General features: G+C 42.4%; 6 protein-coding genes across 6 annotated transcripts; 3 read left to right on the forward strand and 3 right to left on the reverse strand.

The window, feature by feature from the left end:
- Positions 1 to 148: 148 nt before the first annotated feature.
- C8R40DRAFT_1074575 (uncharacterized protein) lies at positions 149 to 1,346 on the forward strand (the record flags this gene model as incomplete). The annotated part of the gene is made up of 4 exons (XM_046226732.1): positions 149 to 328; positions 382 to 707; positions 754 to 1,252; positions 1,311 to 1,346. 4 exons carry the CDS (start codon positions 149 to 151, stop codon positions 1,344 to 1,346), a joined length of 1,041 nt encoding a protein of 346 aa, XP_046079779.1.
- Positions 1,347 to 2,905: 1,559 nt separating this feature from the next.
- Positions 2,906 to 3,885, reverse strand: C8R40DRAFT_994566 (uncharacterized protein; the record flags this gene model as incomplete). Its single annotated transcript, XM_046236754.1, has 3 exons — positions 2,906 to 3,096; positions 3,236 to 3,614; positions 3,694 to 3,885. Coding segments are annotated over 3 exons (762 nt in total), but the record flags the coding sequence as incomplete, so codon positions are not given.
- Positions 3,886 to 4,434: 549 nt separating this feature from the next.
- On the reverse strand, positions 4,435 to 5,632 carry C8R40DRAFT_1163874 (uncharacterized protein; the record flags this gene model as incomplete). The annotated part of the gene is made up of 4 exons (XM_046230416.1): positions 4,435 to 4,470; positions 4,529 to 5,027; positions 5,074 to 5,399; positions 5,453 to 5,632. 4 exons carry the CDS (start codon positions 5,630 to 5,632, stop codon positions 4,435 to 4,437), a joined length of 1,041 nt encoding a protein of 346 aa, XP_046079781.1.
- Positions 5,633 to 6,522: 890 nt separating this feature from the next.
- C8R40DRAFT_1061230 (cytochrome P450) lies at positions 6,523 to 8,543 on the forward strand (the record flags this gene model as incomplete). The annotated part of the gene is made up of 11 exons (XM_046225414.1): positions 6,523 to 6,603; positions 6,746 to 6,802; positions 6,858 to 6,998; positions 7,064 to 7,193; positions 7,309 to 7,478; positions 7,533 to 7,671; positions 7,727 to 7,761; positions 7,817 to 8,129; positions 8,175 to 8,268; positions 8,331 to 8,351; positions 8,408 to 8,543. Coding segments are annotated over 11 exons (1,317 nt in total), but the record flags the coding sequence as incomplete, so codon positions are not given.
- A 1,931-nt stretch (positions 8,544 to 10,474) lies between these two features.
- C8R40DRAFT_808415 (uncharacterized protein) lies at positions 10,475 to 11,061 on the forward strand. The gene has a single exon (XM_046236290.1). It carries the CDS (start codon positions 10,529 to 10,531, stop codon positions 10,898 to 10,900), a length of 372 nt encoding a protein of 123 aa, XP_046079783.1. The 5' UTR covers positions 10,475 to 10,528; the 3' UTR covers positions 10,901 to 11,061.
- C8R40DRAFT_808414 (uncharacterized protein) lies at positions 11,062 to 12,454 on the reverse strand. The gene is made up of 6 exons (XM_046236289.1): positions 12,351 to 12,454; positions 12,003 to 12,278; positions 11,881 to 11,916; positions 11,694 to 11,810; positions 11,326 to 11,625; positions 11,062 to 11,254 (listed from the first exon to the last, which is right to left on the reverse strand). The coding sequence occupies exons 1-6, from the start codon at positions 12,371 to 12,373 to the stop codon at positions 11,224 to 11,226; spliced, it is 783 nt and encodes a 260-aa protein (XP_046079784.1). The 5' UTR covers positions 12,374 to 12,454; the 3' UTR covers positions 11,062 to 11,223.
- Between the last annotated feature and the right edge of the window lie 982 nt (positions 12,455 to 13,436).

Below are 13,436 nucleotides of genomic sequence, written 5' to 3' on the forward strand. Positions count from 1 at the left end.
AAGATCCGTGCTTCTCGTTTAATGCTTTACCGCACCAGTGGCAAACTATCTAAGCTCGACCTATCTGGCCTGCAGCACCGTGACACTGTTTCTACTAGCTCTACGTTGACTATTCTCCTGTCTACAAAAATCTCTTCATACGCGAATTATGCCCGAGGTTTATCTTGTTGTTGGCGGCAGTGGCCTTCTTGGGAGACACATAGCTAAACAGCTACATGACCGTGGCGACAATGTTTCTGTTTTGGATATTGTGCAGCGTTACGATGACATTCCTTTCCACCAGGGAGACATTTGCGATGAAGCAACAGTACTCTCTGTATTCAAAAAGGTGTGTTTCGGTCATGATTATGGGTTCTGGGCTAATAAAAATGGGTTCAATAGTGTGGTACAACTTGTGTTATACACTGCGCGTCCCCTCAAGCCAAATCCGCCGCACCTGAGCTATTCTGGAAGGTCAACGTTGGTGGCACAAACACGCTCATTTCCACTTCCATTCAGTGTGGCGTCAATAAGTTTGTGTATACCAGTTCCTCAGGTGTTGTTTTCGACGGTTCCGATCTTCAAAACATTGATGAAAGTCATCCGTATACCCGAAGGGCACTCGATGTTTACATGGATACGAAAATACAAGCGGAGAAGATTGTTCTTTCAGCAAATGGCAAGGATGGTCTCCTGACAGTAGTGCTGAGGCCATCTGGCATTTTTGGGTAAGTATAAAAAATTCTTGCTGTCCCATTGCTCATCTATCTGTAGACCAGGAGATCGCCAGCTTATTGCGGGTTTATATAACACCTATATGACCGGTCGGACCCACATTCAGATAGGGAACAATAAGAACCTTACTGACTGGACAGCAGTGGTAAATGTTGCAGATGCACACATTCTTGCTGCTGATCGGCTCAGCGCACCTGTCTCTCCTGATACGCCTGTTGCTGGCCAAATATTCTTCATTACCAATGATGATCCTTGGTATTTTTGGGACTTTACCAATGGCATCTGGAGTCGATTAGATGCATATTTTCCAGGGAAGAGGCAGAAGAGAAAGGTTACCATTATACCCCGGTGGCTCGGGATGTGTCTGGGTGCAATTTTTGAGTTCGAGGCATGGATTCGAGGGCGAAAACCCTCAATGACTCGTTTCACTATCACTTTCAGCTGTGCTGCGCGTTGGCATAACATTAGTAAAGCAAAAAGGGCACTAGGCTATACACCTCATGTTTCTGTGTCAAACGAGATGGATGAACTGGTGAAGGTAATTCCCAAATTTGTGTCACAACATTTCATTCGTTCTCATTGTTGATTTGGTACAGTGGTGGATGAGCTTGGATGAGTCTGAGAGGGCATAGTGACCTTTGAACTGCTACGCATCTTGCTCTCGTTTGGGTGAAAACTTCATCATTACATTACCATAACTATGATGGTGTATATCTGCAGTTGGTTAATTTGTGTACATCTTGGTCCAAGTATGTAAACATACCGCATCTCGGGCCACAAGCCTTATAGTGTAACTGAATCGGACTACGTAGGTGATTTACTGATACATAACTTGTTCAAACTTGGTTGAGAATTCCTTGTCAAAAAAACTTCGAGCTTGGTTCAGAATGAAAGCCGACTTACAATAGCTTCATAGTGAAAAAATAGATTCACCCATATGTATTGGGGTATAAGCCTTGACATCTGCCGCAAAGATTTCCTTCTCGCAATCAGTTTCAAGTTTGATGGTTCCCATCAGTAACAATTTCTGATCTCGGCGTTTGCGCATGCCCTGGACAAGGGAAGGGAGGACATCGGTTCACAATCTTCAAATCAGCCAAAGTCATATAACATCACTCTTACCAGAAATCCCCCCTTCAGCAATGGCTTCCCCCTCAGCCCTTCCTCAAGATGTTCATGACTTTATCTCTCAGATAAGTCCCACACTTAATGTCATTGTTGTGTGTGCAGCATGGTTTGGTGTATCTGTTCCCATGTTGTTCCTCCTTATCTTTACAGCAAGTTCAATGAATTTGTGCCACCAATATACGCAAACCTAAGTAAAGATGGCCGGACAGCGGCTTCTCAAAACTGCATCCAAATCAACTTACAACAGTCCCCCTACCCTGTTGAAAACTGGGTTTTGGTGTAAGCGAGGGTCCCATTAACATTCCGCACACCACATCAAATACTGTTCATAGTTAACTGATAGCTGCAGGTTAACTGTAGAATAATCACAGCGGGAAGTCACCCACTATTGCGTTGCTTTTTGCAATTGCCTTGGAAGTTTGACAGTTCCCATCAGTAACAATTCCTGATACTGTACTACTTACAAAGCTCCAAGACTACTACTGATCACCACATGCTGATCGGGAGTTGAGATGGTTTGAACACTACTTATTGCTGACTAGACAGTGTCTTGACATCTACAGCAACACTTGTGCTGTATAAACATCGAATGCAAACAGTTCTCTTTCCGTCAATGATCACTTTGGTCTAAAGTGTTTTATTAGTCATACCTGTCTATATTGGTATGAGATCAGGTGAATAAGGCCAGACAAAATATTTTGTTAAGGAGCCCTTATCTGAAGGTTCGGCAATAATAATTACATATACGACTATAATGGTACTGAAGATGAAATTTTGGATAAGAACTTGTAAGTGGTGTGCATCTAATAGATAATTCATTAAAAGAAAACTGTAAGTCAAGCATTACGTACCGCTATATGCCTTAGACCGATGGCAGCGCTGATGGAAGAGCTTTGAAATTTCGAAGATTGATAAGTGAGTCATCGACAATAGACCTTCCCTGTGTCGTTGATTCAGTGTGGCTAGTGCTGGACACTGAGGAGTGGATTGTGGGGACTGCAAATCTAATTGATACAGAGGTTACCCCAGCAGATGGCAACCCTCCTGATTCCTGCTTCGAAATACTAGTCCACATAGTTGCAAAGATAACGCCATATGTTTCAACAAAGATGTTGCAAATGAAAACAAGGAAATAATGACTGTAGTTGTTGTCCACAAAGTTTAGGATGAGAAGCACAGTTGTAACCATTGCTGGGAAAACAAAGTTTGAGAGTGCAATCCAGAATAAGACTCCCACACGCTGAGCAAATGAAGCTGCAGTTAAATATGAGAAGAGCTGCCACAGATATTAGAAGGTAACCCTGCGCACCTTGTCCATCATCTCCGCCAACCCGGAGAGACATAGACCGCACTTGATGCAGCTTTGCTAGGAAAATTGACGAGCAGAGCCTACAATTAGCATTGAAAGGAGCAGTCAGATATGCAAACACAGATGGGAATGGTGAGGAAACCAACAAATTGTCTGCAATCTGAAGTAGCCACCCAATTTTTGGCTCCGGACGTTGAAGGGTTATGGCTGCATATTGAGCGGACACAGTAAGAGAGCGTGTTTGTTTCGTAAACAAAACCATGAAAATAATGGCGTTGATGATGCGCCCGGATTTGAATGCGACTAATGGAACATATAGAAGCATTGCCATCCTCCGGCTGATACGAGCAGGAGGGAGGATGATGAATACCCGGAAAAATAAGATGGAATCAATGAATATCTCAACCATCATCATCACAAAAACAAAGGCAAGAGTACTTGGGCGATCAAGTGCTACTGTGGGCTGGCGCACACTTCTAAGCTAATGTGATTTTGTATGTCTTGAGAACATCAGTGGCCAAAAAAAAGTAAGGACTGCTTACAAGTATGAAAATGTTTGTAAAAGCCAAGGCAATGGCAAAAAGCAACGCAATAGTATTTGTTATGAACAATGGCTTGCGGCGCATCGTTGGACTTGCTGTGAAGACAAGAAGGAACAACATGGGAACAGATACACCAAACCATGCTGCACACACAACAATGACATTAAGTGTGGGACTTATCTGAGAGATAAAGTCATGAACATCTTGAGGAAGGGCTGAGGGGGAAGCCATTGCTGAAGGGGGGATTTCTGGTAAGAGTGATGTTATATGACTTTGGCTGATTTGAAGATTGTGAACCGATGTCCTCCCTTCCCTTGTCCAGGGCATGCGCAAACGCCGAGATCAGAAATTGTTACTGATGGGAACCATCAAACTTGAAACTGATTGCGAGAAGGAAATCTTTGCGGCAGATGTCAAGGCTTATACCCCAATACATATGGGTGAATCTATTTTTTCACTATGAAGCTATTGTAAGTCGGCTTTCATTCTGAACCAAGCTCGAAGTTTTTTTGACAAGGAATTCTCAACCAAGTTTGAACAAGTTATGTATCAGTAAATCACCTACGTAGTCCGATTCAGTTACACTATAAGGCTTGTGGCCCGAGATGCGGTATGTTTACATACTTGGACCAAGATGTACACAAATTAACCAACTGCAGATATACACCATCATAGTTATGGTAATGTAATGATGAAGTTTTCACCCAAACGAGAGCAAGATGCGTAGCAGTTCAAAGGTCACTATGCCCTCTCAGACTCATCCAAGCTCATCCACCACTGTACCAAATCAACAATGAGAACGAATGAAATGTTGTGACACAAATTTGGGAATTACCTTCACCAGTTCATCCATCTCGTTTGACACAGAAACATGAGGTGTATAGCCTAGTGCCCTTTTTGCTTTACTAATGTTATGCCAACGCGCAGCACAGCTGAAAGTGATAGTGAAACGAGTCATTGAGGGTTTTCGCCCTCGAATCCATGCCTCGAACTCAAAAATTGCACCCAGACACATCCCGAGCCACCGGGGTATAATGGTAACCTTTCTCTTCTGCCTCTTCCCTGGAAAATATGCATCTAATCGACTCCAGATGCCATTGGTAAAGTCCCAAAAATACCAAGGATCATCATTGGTAATGAAGAATATTTGGCCAGCAACAGGCGTATCAGGAGAGACAGGTGCGCTGAGCCGATCAGCAGCAAGAATGTGTGCATCTGCAACATTTACCACTGCTGTCCAGTCAGTAAGGTTCTTATTGTTCCCTATCTGAATGTGGGTCCGACCGGTCATATAGGTGTTATATAAACCCGCAATAAGCTGGCGATCTCCTGGTCTACAGATAGATGAGCAATGGGACAGCAAGAATTTTTTATACTTACCCAAAAATGCCAGATGGCCTCAGCACTACTGTCAGGAGACCATCCTTGCCATTTGCTGAAAGAACAATCTTCTCCGCTTGTATTTTCGTATCCATGTAAACATCGAGTGCCCTTCGGGTATACGGATGACTTTCATCAATGTTTTGAAGATCGGAACCGTCGAAAACAACACCTGAGGAACTGGTATACACAAACTTATTGACGCCACACTGAATGGAAGTGGAAATGAGCGTGTTTGTGCCACCAACGTTGACCTTCCAGAATAGCTCAGGTGCGGCGGATTTGGCTTGAGGGGACGCGCAGTGTATAACACAAGTTGTACCACACTATTGAACCCATTTTTATTAGCCCAGAACCCATAATCATGACCGAAACACACCTTTTTGAATACAGAGAGTACTGTTGCTTCATCGCAAATGTCTCCCTGGTGGAAAGGAATGTCATCGTAACGCTGCACAATATCCAAAACAGAAACATTGTCGCCACGGTCATGTAGCTGTTTAGCTATGTGTCTCCCAAGAAGGCCACTGCCGCCAACAACAAGATAAACCTCGGGCATAATTCGCGTATGAAGAGATTTTTGTAGACAGGAGAATAGTCAACGTAGAGCTAGTAGAAACAGTGTCACGGTGCTGCAGGCCAGATAGGTCGAGCTTAGATAGTTTGCCACTGGTGCGGTAAAGCATTAAACGAGAAGCACGGATCTTAGGTAATACGCTGTGCAATCAGCTCTCAACGCAAAGTATCAGAAATCTGATTATCGAAGGCTGTTACATCGAACGTTGTTGGAGGTGCGAAGACAACGCACGGAACAAATGATCACAATACAATTGGTACAGCGGTTGTGAGAAAAAGATGGATTGAACCTATTCATCATGCGGAGCACTTGTTTTGTGTCAAATCATTGCACAAAAACTATTAGAAAAATATGGCTCGAACTTGATACTAATAAGTTGATTGAACTTCAAGCTGGTTCGTATCTATAATTCTTTAGATATATAGCATCACAACCGGCAGTTCTGATACTGATGCATCACAGTAAAACCTGCCAGTGAGTGTAACACTCACAAAATCTGCATATGTTAGCCTTATCAAATGCACAGATGTACTATCGGGGGTTGGAAATTAGATATACCACTGCATACTATATAGAGTGATGCCTGAGCAATTCTATATAACGTTGTTGAATCTGTTTTAATTCCTCCCAGAGGTTCTCCTCCTTATCACAACGTCCTTTTTACAATGCTACACTCAACTCTTTCATTTTGTGCCATTGCATTGACCACATGGATTTTTACAATGTGGCTAATCCAATTACACACCGTGTTGAGGATGATCAAGTAATTTTCCTTGTTCAACCCATCAAAGACTTGAGTTTGCTTAAATCCTTCTGTTAGACCCTTTCCCAGAAAATATACCATCGTCAGTGCAAGCGCTCTCATCAACCGCTTCATACCTCCCATTCGTGGTATCATACTCGGTATTGACTATTCCTGGACCAAAAAATATACAGGTACATATACTTTTGGGGTTATAATGCATGCAATCATGTCTCCTGCTAATATTTTGACAGTTTATGATGGCACCCCATGGAATGTACATTTTACGGTAATGGTTACTTTTCTTCAAATTGCAATCCGTTGTTCCCGCATGTTCAATCAAACCTTCTCAGGTTTCTTTGTTCAGCAACCACTCTGCAATGTGGATTGCAGATGTAGAAACTATTAAGGTTTCAACACTTCCATTCTACTTTGTGGGTGAATTAGACTAAAATACTGCCTCAGGAGGTTTGTAGCTCAAGGCAGCGGTTTCCGAAGGCAGTCCAATATTATGATGTTTTACTTGCTTTTGGTCCAAACATCATATCTGCCACAGACAGTGACTGGAAAAGATTCCGAAGAATTTCAGCCACAGCATTCTCAGAGGTATGCCAATCATTCCAGTCATCACAGATACCTGACATTCATTTATAATCTGTGATTTGCGCCAGAAAAACAACGAGCTCGTTTGGAAATGTACCAACGACATTCTTCAGAAAACCGTAATCGAGCTGTGGAAGGACCAATCAGCAACACACGTCTTGATTCAAAATCTCACTCATAAGGTACGCCTCAGCATTGGTATTATAACATGACTTACATTATAATGCTGAGCAGATATCACTTTCTGTTATGGCCACGGCTGGTATGTTCTTCATATTGCGAGCCTATACAGCATTCTAATCTTCTCAATTAGCATTTGGCATTGATATTGCTGAAATATCCAACAAATCTCATTCGATAAACTTCCAGGACACCCTCCATATCGTGGCTAACAATATGTGGGTCAAGATAGGGTTCCCTAGGTGGGTTTTGGAGAACCATCCCCGGTACTGTGCAATTAACAAAGCATTCAATGACATGAATGTTTGTCCTTACATTACTACATTCTGGCATTGATGATAATTAATACATTGCTAGATCTATATGACAGACATGATATCAAAGAAGCAATATAACAAGACAGAACTTAGCAATGATCTCTTTGCATTGCTTTTAGCATGCAACCAAGATTCTGAAATAGACGCCCAAAATTTACTTACAGATGCAGAACTACGAGGTATGAAGCTTTCCAGGTTTACATCTGTGTATATCTAAGTGAGGAGTTCCTGCAGGAAATATGTTCATCTTCCTCTTGGCTGGGCATGAGGTAAAGGCTTTAACTACCTCACAGTTCTTGATTTCAACAAATAAATGTTTCACAGGGCAGTGCGCACACATTGAGCTTCCTGTTCACCCTACTGTCTTTGCATCAAGATATACAAGAGGAGCTTTTTCAAGAAATCGAGACCGTTGTTGGCTCTAGGGAATTTTCATACCACCACATATCTGAAGTGCCACTTGCCATGGCAATTCTATATGAGACACTACGGCTCTATCCACCTGTAAATGTTATTCCAAAGTGCAGTATGGCGGATACAGTTGTCACAGTAACCAGTAGTAATGGATCTCGCCACCCTGTTCCCGTACCCAAAGGCACAGATGTATACATTGATATAGTTGGGCTACACTATAACTGTAAGCACTTCATCCTTCGAGAAATACAGTCTTATAGTTCTGTAGCCCACTATTGGGTCCAACCAGATACCTTTGCTCCGAAACGGTTTCTTGGAGACTGGTCTCGGGATGCCTTTCTTCCATATGGCTTAGGTATGGTGTTACCTTTATCAGTCGTCCACACATCCGTTCCAATTAGATATGTTTATCCTACATAGGAAGCCGTGCCTGTTTGGGCAGAAGGTAAGCTGATTATTAATGTTACCAGCTTAATGAATGCCTGAATATGTACTGGGCAGGTTCTTCGAAATCGAAGCACTGACCACAATGATATTAATCATCAAGAACTATCGAGTGGTTGGGAGCGAGAAGCATAGGCCCTCTTCTTTGAATATTACAGGGATACATGCTAAAAATATACTAACCCTAGCGTGAGATGACCATATTCTGTAAAGGTTTCATATCCTATTCTAATAGACCAAACAGCCCGGCCAAGCCGATACCCGTGGTGTTTCAACCTCGCAAACTTGAATTCCCCTAGATGAGTTAAATTTGTGTTACATTCATGTATGCCAACACTTCTGCAAACCACAATCATGAGGGAGATTGTCATGCCTAATATATACATTTGTGTGTTCCATAGATGTACAAGAGATATAGATGTTCATGTAATGGTGCAGTAGTATGGTGAACTGGGCATTCAAGCAAAATATCCCATTATCATTCAGAAAGTTCTTCTGCATCCACTGTATCTCACCCTACAGTGGCATACACTCAGTCGAAAATCATTTGTGTACAACTCCACCGGTCCATTGACTCTTAGGTCTGAGATCTAAGTACTGACCTTGTCGGGGTAGTTCAACATGAGATCTTCCAAATTTTTACTATCTTAGTTGGTTCATACATCTGAGCTATTTGCTGAGAGCAGCCAGCAACCAAAGCACTTGAAGCAGTTCAAAAAATATTTGTTCTGGGTGCTTTGATAGCCGGACTCCGGGAGAGCGCCAGCTGCTCTCAAGTTCTCTTACATTTCCTTCTGTCTTTAACCAGTAGTTAGTAACACCGCACATACAGTGTAATCATCAAAACCACTAGCTCCATTGTTCTGACTCTGACAACATACCCCTCCAGGTTTTTCCATTGAGAAAATATTTTAACAAACATCCTTGAATTCATGTGCTATATAGATATTCAATTCAGTAATTATCATCATTCCAAATTCACTCTTATGAGTCAAAGTTCCACCTTCAATTTCTATGCTCAGTTGCTCTTTGGTGTTTTTTGACTCTGTACTGGAAGATTGATATCTGCATAGAATCAGACCAAAGACCAACTGCTCAGATTTAGAACTCTGATAAACAAGACACTTACATGTCTGTTTCTCCAGGCTTTCAGCATACAAGACAAGTTACGGAGGTGAGTGTACTGGGGGGGAACTCAGTTTCCGTTGCAGGGGGGATTGCGGGAGGGTCAGTTACTGTGTCAAAGAGAGAGGGAGGGAGAAAGAGTCAAGTAAGCAAGTCTTGATGTTAGACCAGAAAAAAACACAGGGAACGATCCAAATCTAAAAGCAGTGGTTCTAAGGACAAAGATTGAGTATTACTTACTGACAGAAGCCGTAGCTACGGCTATAATGCAAGCAGAAAAAATAGCGGAGTAGAGCCTTATGAACATTTTGGATTCAGAAGCCTATGAGTGGTTAGAGTGATGGGAGCTCGAACTTGGGAGTGGATGGAAATCCAAACTCTTCATTTATATACTCATTTTATATAAGGCTGATACTACCTTTGTGTGCCACGTTTGGGACCGTGATTCATGGTCTTGATGTAAGAGTGACTAAATACAGAGTACATATGTGTTTGATAAGGATAAGGTGTCTGGAATCACTAGTATACCGCCAGCAACCCGGAGTTTTTACAATACTTATTTATCAATACTCGGAACCCTGAATCCTCCGACTTCTCCCAATCAAATCATTCGTAATATAATATGTAGCAATATGAGCATGAGCAGCATCTGCAACACTCGTCACTCTCAAAATAATCTGTTAAATTCTGTCAACAGGTGTCATAAATTGATATGTTGTAAGGCATCACAAAAAAAACACGTACATTTGAAAATGAATAGAATATTCGCCTCGGTAGTACCTGATAGCAGGATATCACTTGTGACCAGTCTTGCACCTAAATCCATGAAAGTTTCCAATGATAGATTCCGTATGGGAACTAGAAATAATGAACTTAGTAGCAACCGCTTTGCTGCCGGGAGCAGAATGTTTATCATATGGTTCATGGTTGATGCAACGAACAATCAATCAAGTTTGGAATTGAAGGAATGTCCAGAAGATTTGGTATTCCCACGTATCCCTTTTGTTACCAAAACCCGAACTCCACTCTTCTCCCGAATTACATCCATGGACCATGTGCAATCCTTTGTGCAATAATGGTGGACGCGTATTAATTGAGTATCAAGCCCGCATATGGATTATGTTAACAGGAGGCGATGTTGTTGGGAGTGGGTGGGGGTTCATCGACTCGGAGTCTCGTGTTTGCAGATGCCAGACATTGGGGTCATGGATGAACACTGGGAGCTTGCTTCTGTTTTCAGACCACAGCACTATAATAGTTCAAAGGGTCAAGTGTGAAAATTTCCCCCGCCAATTCAAATTGTTGTTCTTTGTACTTCATACATATTACACGGTATGCTTGAAGTCCATTATCCATTGTATGGAACCATCTCTCACTCCTACTTCGAATCCAAAATACGCTGCAATCTGTCCATCTCCAGTTTAATCTGTATCATCTCCGCCTCATCCCCAATCCTATATGTACTATCCCTATCACTCTCCAGGGACTCCGAGTCAAGCTGCTTCAACAACAATTTCATCCTACCTCGCAGCTGTGCAAGTGATTGTTCAATGCTATAGCCCTGATCTGACTGAGGCAAAAATAAATAAGAAGGGGAAGGGGAATGAGGGGATTGTAGATATATTAGTGTTCGATTCGGAGCAAGAGAATTCTGGGGAATCGGTAGTGCTAGGGATGGGACTGACTCGGAGGTAGAATCATCTCCGAGTTTTTCTGTCCGTGATGAGATGGAGTTGTTGTTCAGCGACCTAGCCCTGGGAGTAGGTGTAGAAACTGTATCTGGTTTCCGGAATAACGATGGTGAGATATGTGTAGTTGCATGCCCCAGATAATCATTTGGATAGCCATACAAAGGTTCTTTCTCAGAACCACCTTCGGACCAAGCAGTGGATGAATGACCAACACTTTCTTCAAGTCCATGATGACATTCTTCATCGAATGTGGTCAACGTAGGTGGGAGACTCGTAGGTCTATACAGTGCATGACGCTCTCTCAAAAATGTTTCAGCATCAATCCGAGCACGGCGGCGATGACGACGTCGTCGGAGTACAAACAAGGCAAGGATAATGGATAGGAAAACTATCAAGCCTATGACAGCACCAACGATTGTTGCGACTTTGTGGGACGTGGCGGGGGGTGGTGTCAACATCCTAAGAGAAGACAAGATTAATTGTTGATATCCATGTCAAGCAGAAAAAAAAGATGGGACTTCTCTTACTTCTGAACCATAGGTGGTAAAATACCAGGACTAATATTTGGCATGGAACTCCCCTCCGTCACCACATTGAATGTGAATGGTTGTCCAAAAATCTCCCCACTGAACTTTGAATGCTGGCTATATAAACGATGAATAAATATTATTTCCCCCACTGCTCGAAAAGAAAGTTTTTTTTTTCTATACTTACGGTAAGTTGAAGGTGAAAGTCAAGAGTGTGATATTCCTAACAAAAAAAACCAGTCCTCTGTCAGTATCAAATCACTCGGTGTATATAACATGAATAATGAGATCCAAGACAAGTGCACTTACGCTGTGGCTTGTACAGGAATCTGTATCATTCCAGACTCTTCAGGAGAGTGTGGTACAGCAATAAACTCAAAGCCTAACCCATTTGATGCTGAAAGTTTTCCATTAACAGTGAATATGGCATTAAGGGCCCAGAATGATGGATCATGTGGCTCTCGTATCCAATTCAACATCAGAGAGGAAGAGGAAGAGGAATTGTTATTCCCAGCTGACGGTGTGATGTGAGAGAATTGAATACATTGCGAAAGCGGCGCCGTGAGGAGAATGAGAATAAGGGTGCTACACAATCCATACACCAATGTTTGGTTAGCGACGAAAGGGATTAAAGGAAGAACTGGGAAACAAACTCACGATAGAAAAGAATGATAATACATCTCTCCTATTGACCAGCAAAAGGACAGTTGGTCTAGTGGAAAAATGGAATGAAGAATTACGAGACCAAAACAAACAGAGAATGGGTGGAAAGGGAGGGGAGGAAACCAGTTTCAAGTGAGGGTAGACAGTGATTATAGTGATATGGCAATGCCAGTAAGTCAGTTACCTTGGTGAATCAGCATCATCAATATCATTCATGAAGCATGGGCCTGAAATAAAAGTGACATTGTTCATCTTGACCATCTATCTATCTGCCAGAGTACTAACAGTGGAAGAACGTGCCACATACATGATATGATATCGAAATTGCCTCCGCTTCCGAACCTTCAACGATGATGATGATGATGATGAGATATTGGGGTTCCTGGAGTATGTAGTGTACCTGGAGTGTAAGATTTGTTCGGAGTAACCGCATTCTAGAATCTCTTTTTTTGATGTCTTAACGCTCTTGCGGCCACCAGAATATATCACAAGACCATATCCAACCAAGCTCAATGTCAAATATTTTGGACTTGACAACTTGAAGCTTGAAGGATTGTATTGAACCTTCACCACGAACTCGTATCCGATCCTCATAGATGACCATCATACATGCCTTCCTAATTATATTTTCAATGGGCAAAGGTCAGTACTCCAGGAACGCATGCGTGAATTATTGTCAGGAAAGGCGATATGATGGATAGCCATGTCGACGTCAACAAAATGTGTGTATTCGAGATGGCGGTTGCGGCTGATTGCTCGGTGGGGACATTTCCGATGGTGTGCGTGGGAACACTTTGGCAATTTGCGAGTCAGATGTAATGATGAACGCTGCAATGATGGACGTTGACCGTGTGTTGGAGGAAAAGAATCCTGGCATTTGAGCTTGAGTGACCTGAGAACTGAAGTACCAAAGTTTTGAGCATTCACGAAGAAGCTTGAGGAACACCAGAGGCCGAAGAAAGCCAAGGTGGTTCTTGATTATATTTTGAGCCAAACGGCGGCGCCATCTTCATACACGTTCATTAGTTTGTTCCGAGAAGTTGCCGGTGACCGTGTCTTCAAGCTTGTACCAAGCCACAT

The sequence above is a fragment of the Lentinula edodes genome, assembly GCF_021015755.1.
Source record: "Lentinula edodes strain Le(Bin) 0899 ss11 chromosome Unknown C8R40scaffold_64, whole genome shotgun sequence".
Taxonomy (NCBI): Eukaryota; Fungi; Basidiomycota; class Agaricomycetes; order Agaricales; family Omphalotaceae; genus Lentinula; species Lentinula edodes.

Excerpts from the sequence above, each read along its gene's own strand:
- C8R40DRAFT_808414 (XM_046236289.1), bottom strand. The coding sequence starts at position 12,373 with ATGTATTATCATTCTTTTCTATC. Across the intron at positions 12,279-12,350 it reads TATTATCATTCTTTTCTATC|CACCCTTATTCTCATTCTCC; the intron begins GTGAGTTTGTTT and ends TGGATTGTGTAG. Across the intron at positions 11,917-12,002 it reads ATTCCTGTACAAGCCACAGC|GAATATCACACTCTTGACTT; the intron begins GTAAGTGCACTT and ends TTTTTTTGTTAG.
- C8R40DRAFT_808415 (XM_046236290.1), top strand. The coding sequence starts at position 10,529 with ATGTGCAATCCTTTGTGCAATAATGGTGGACGCGTATTAATTGAGTAT.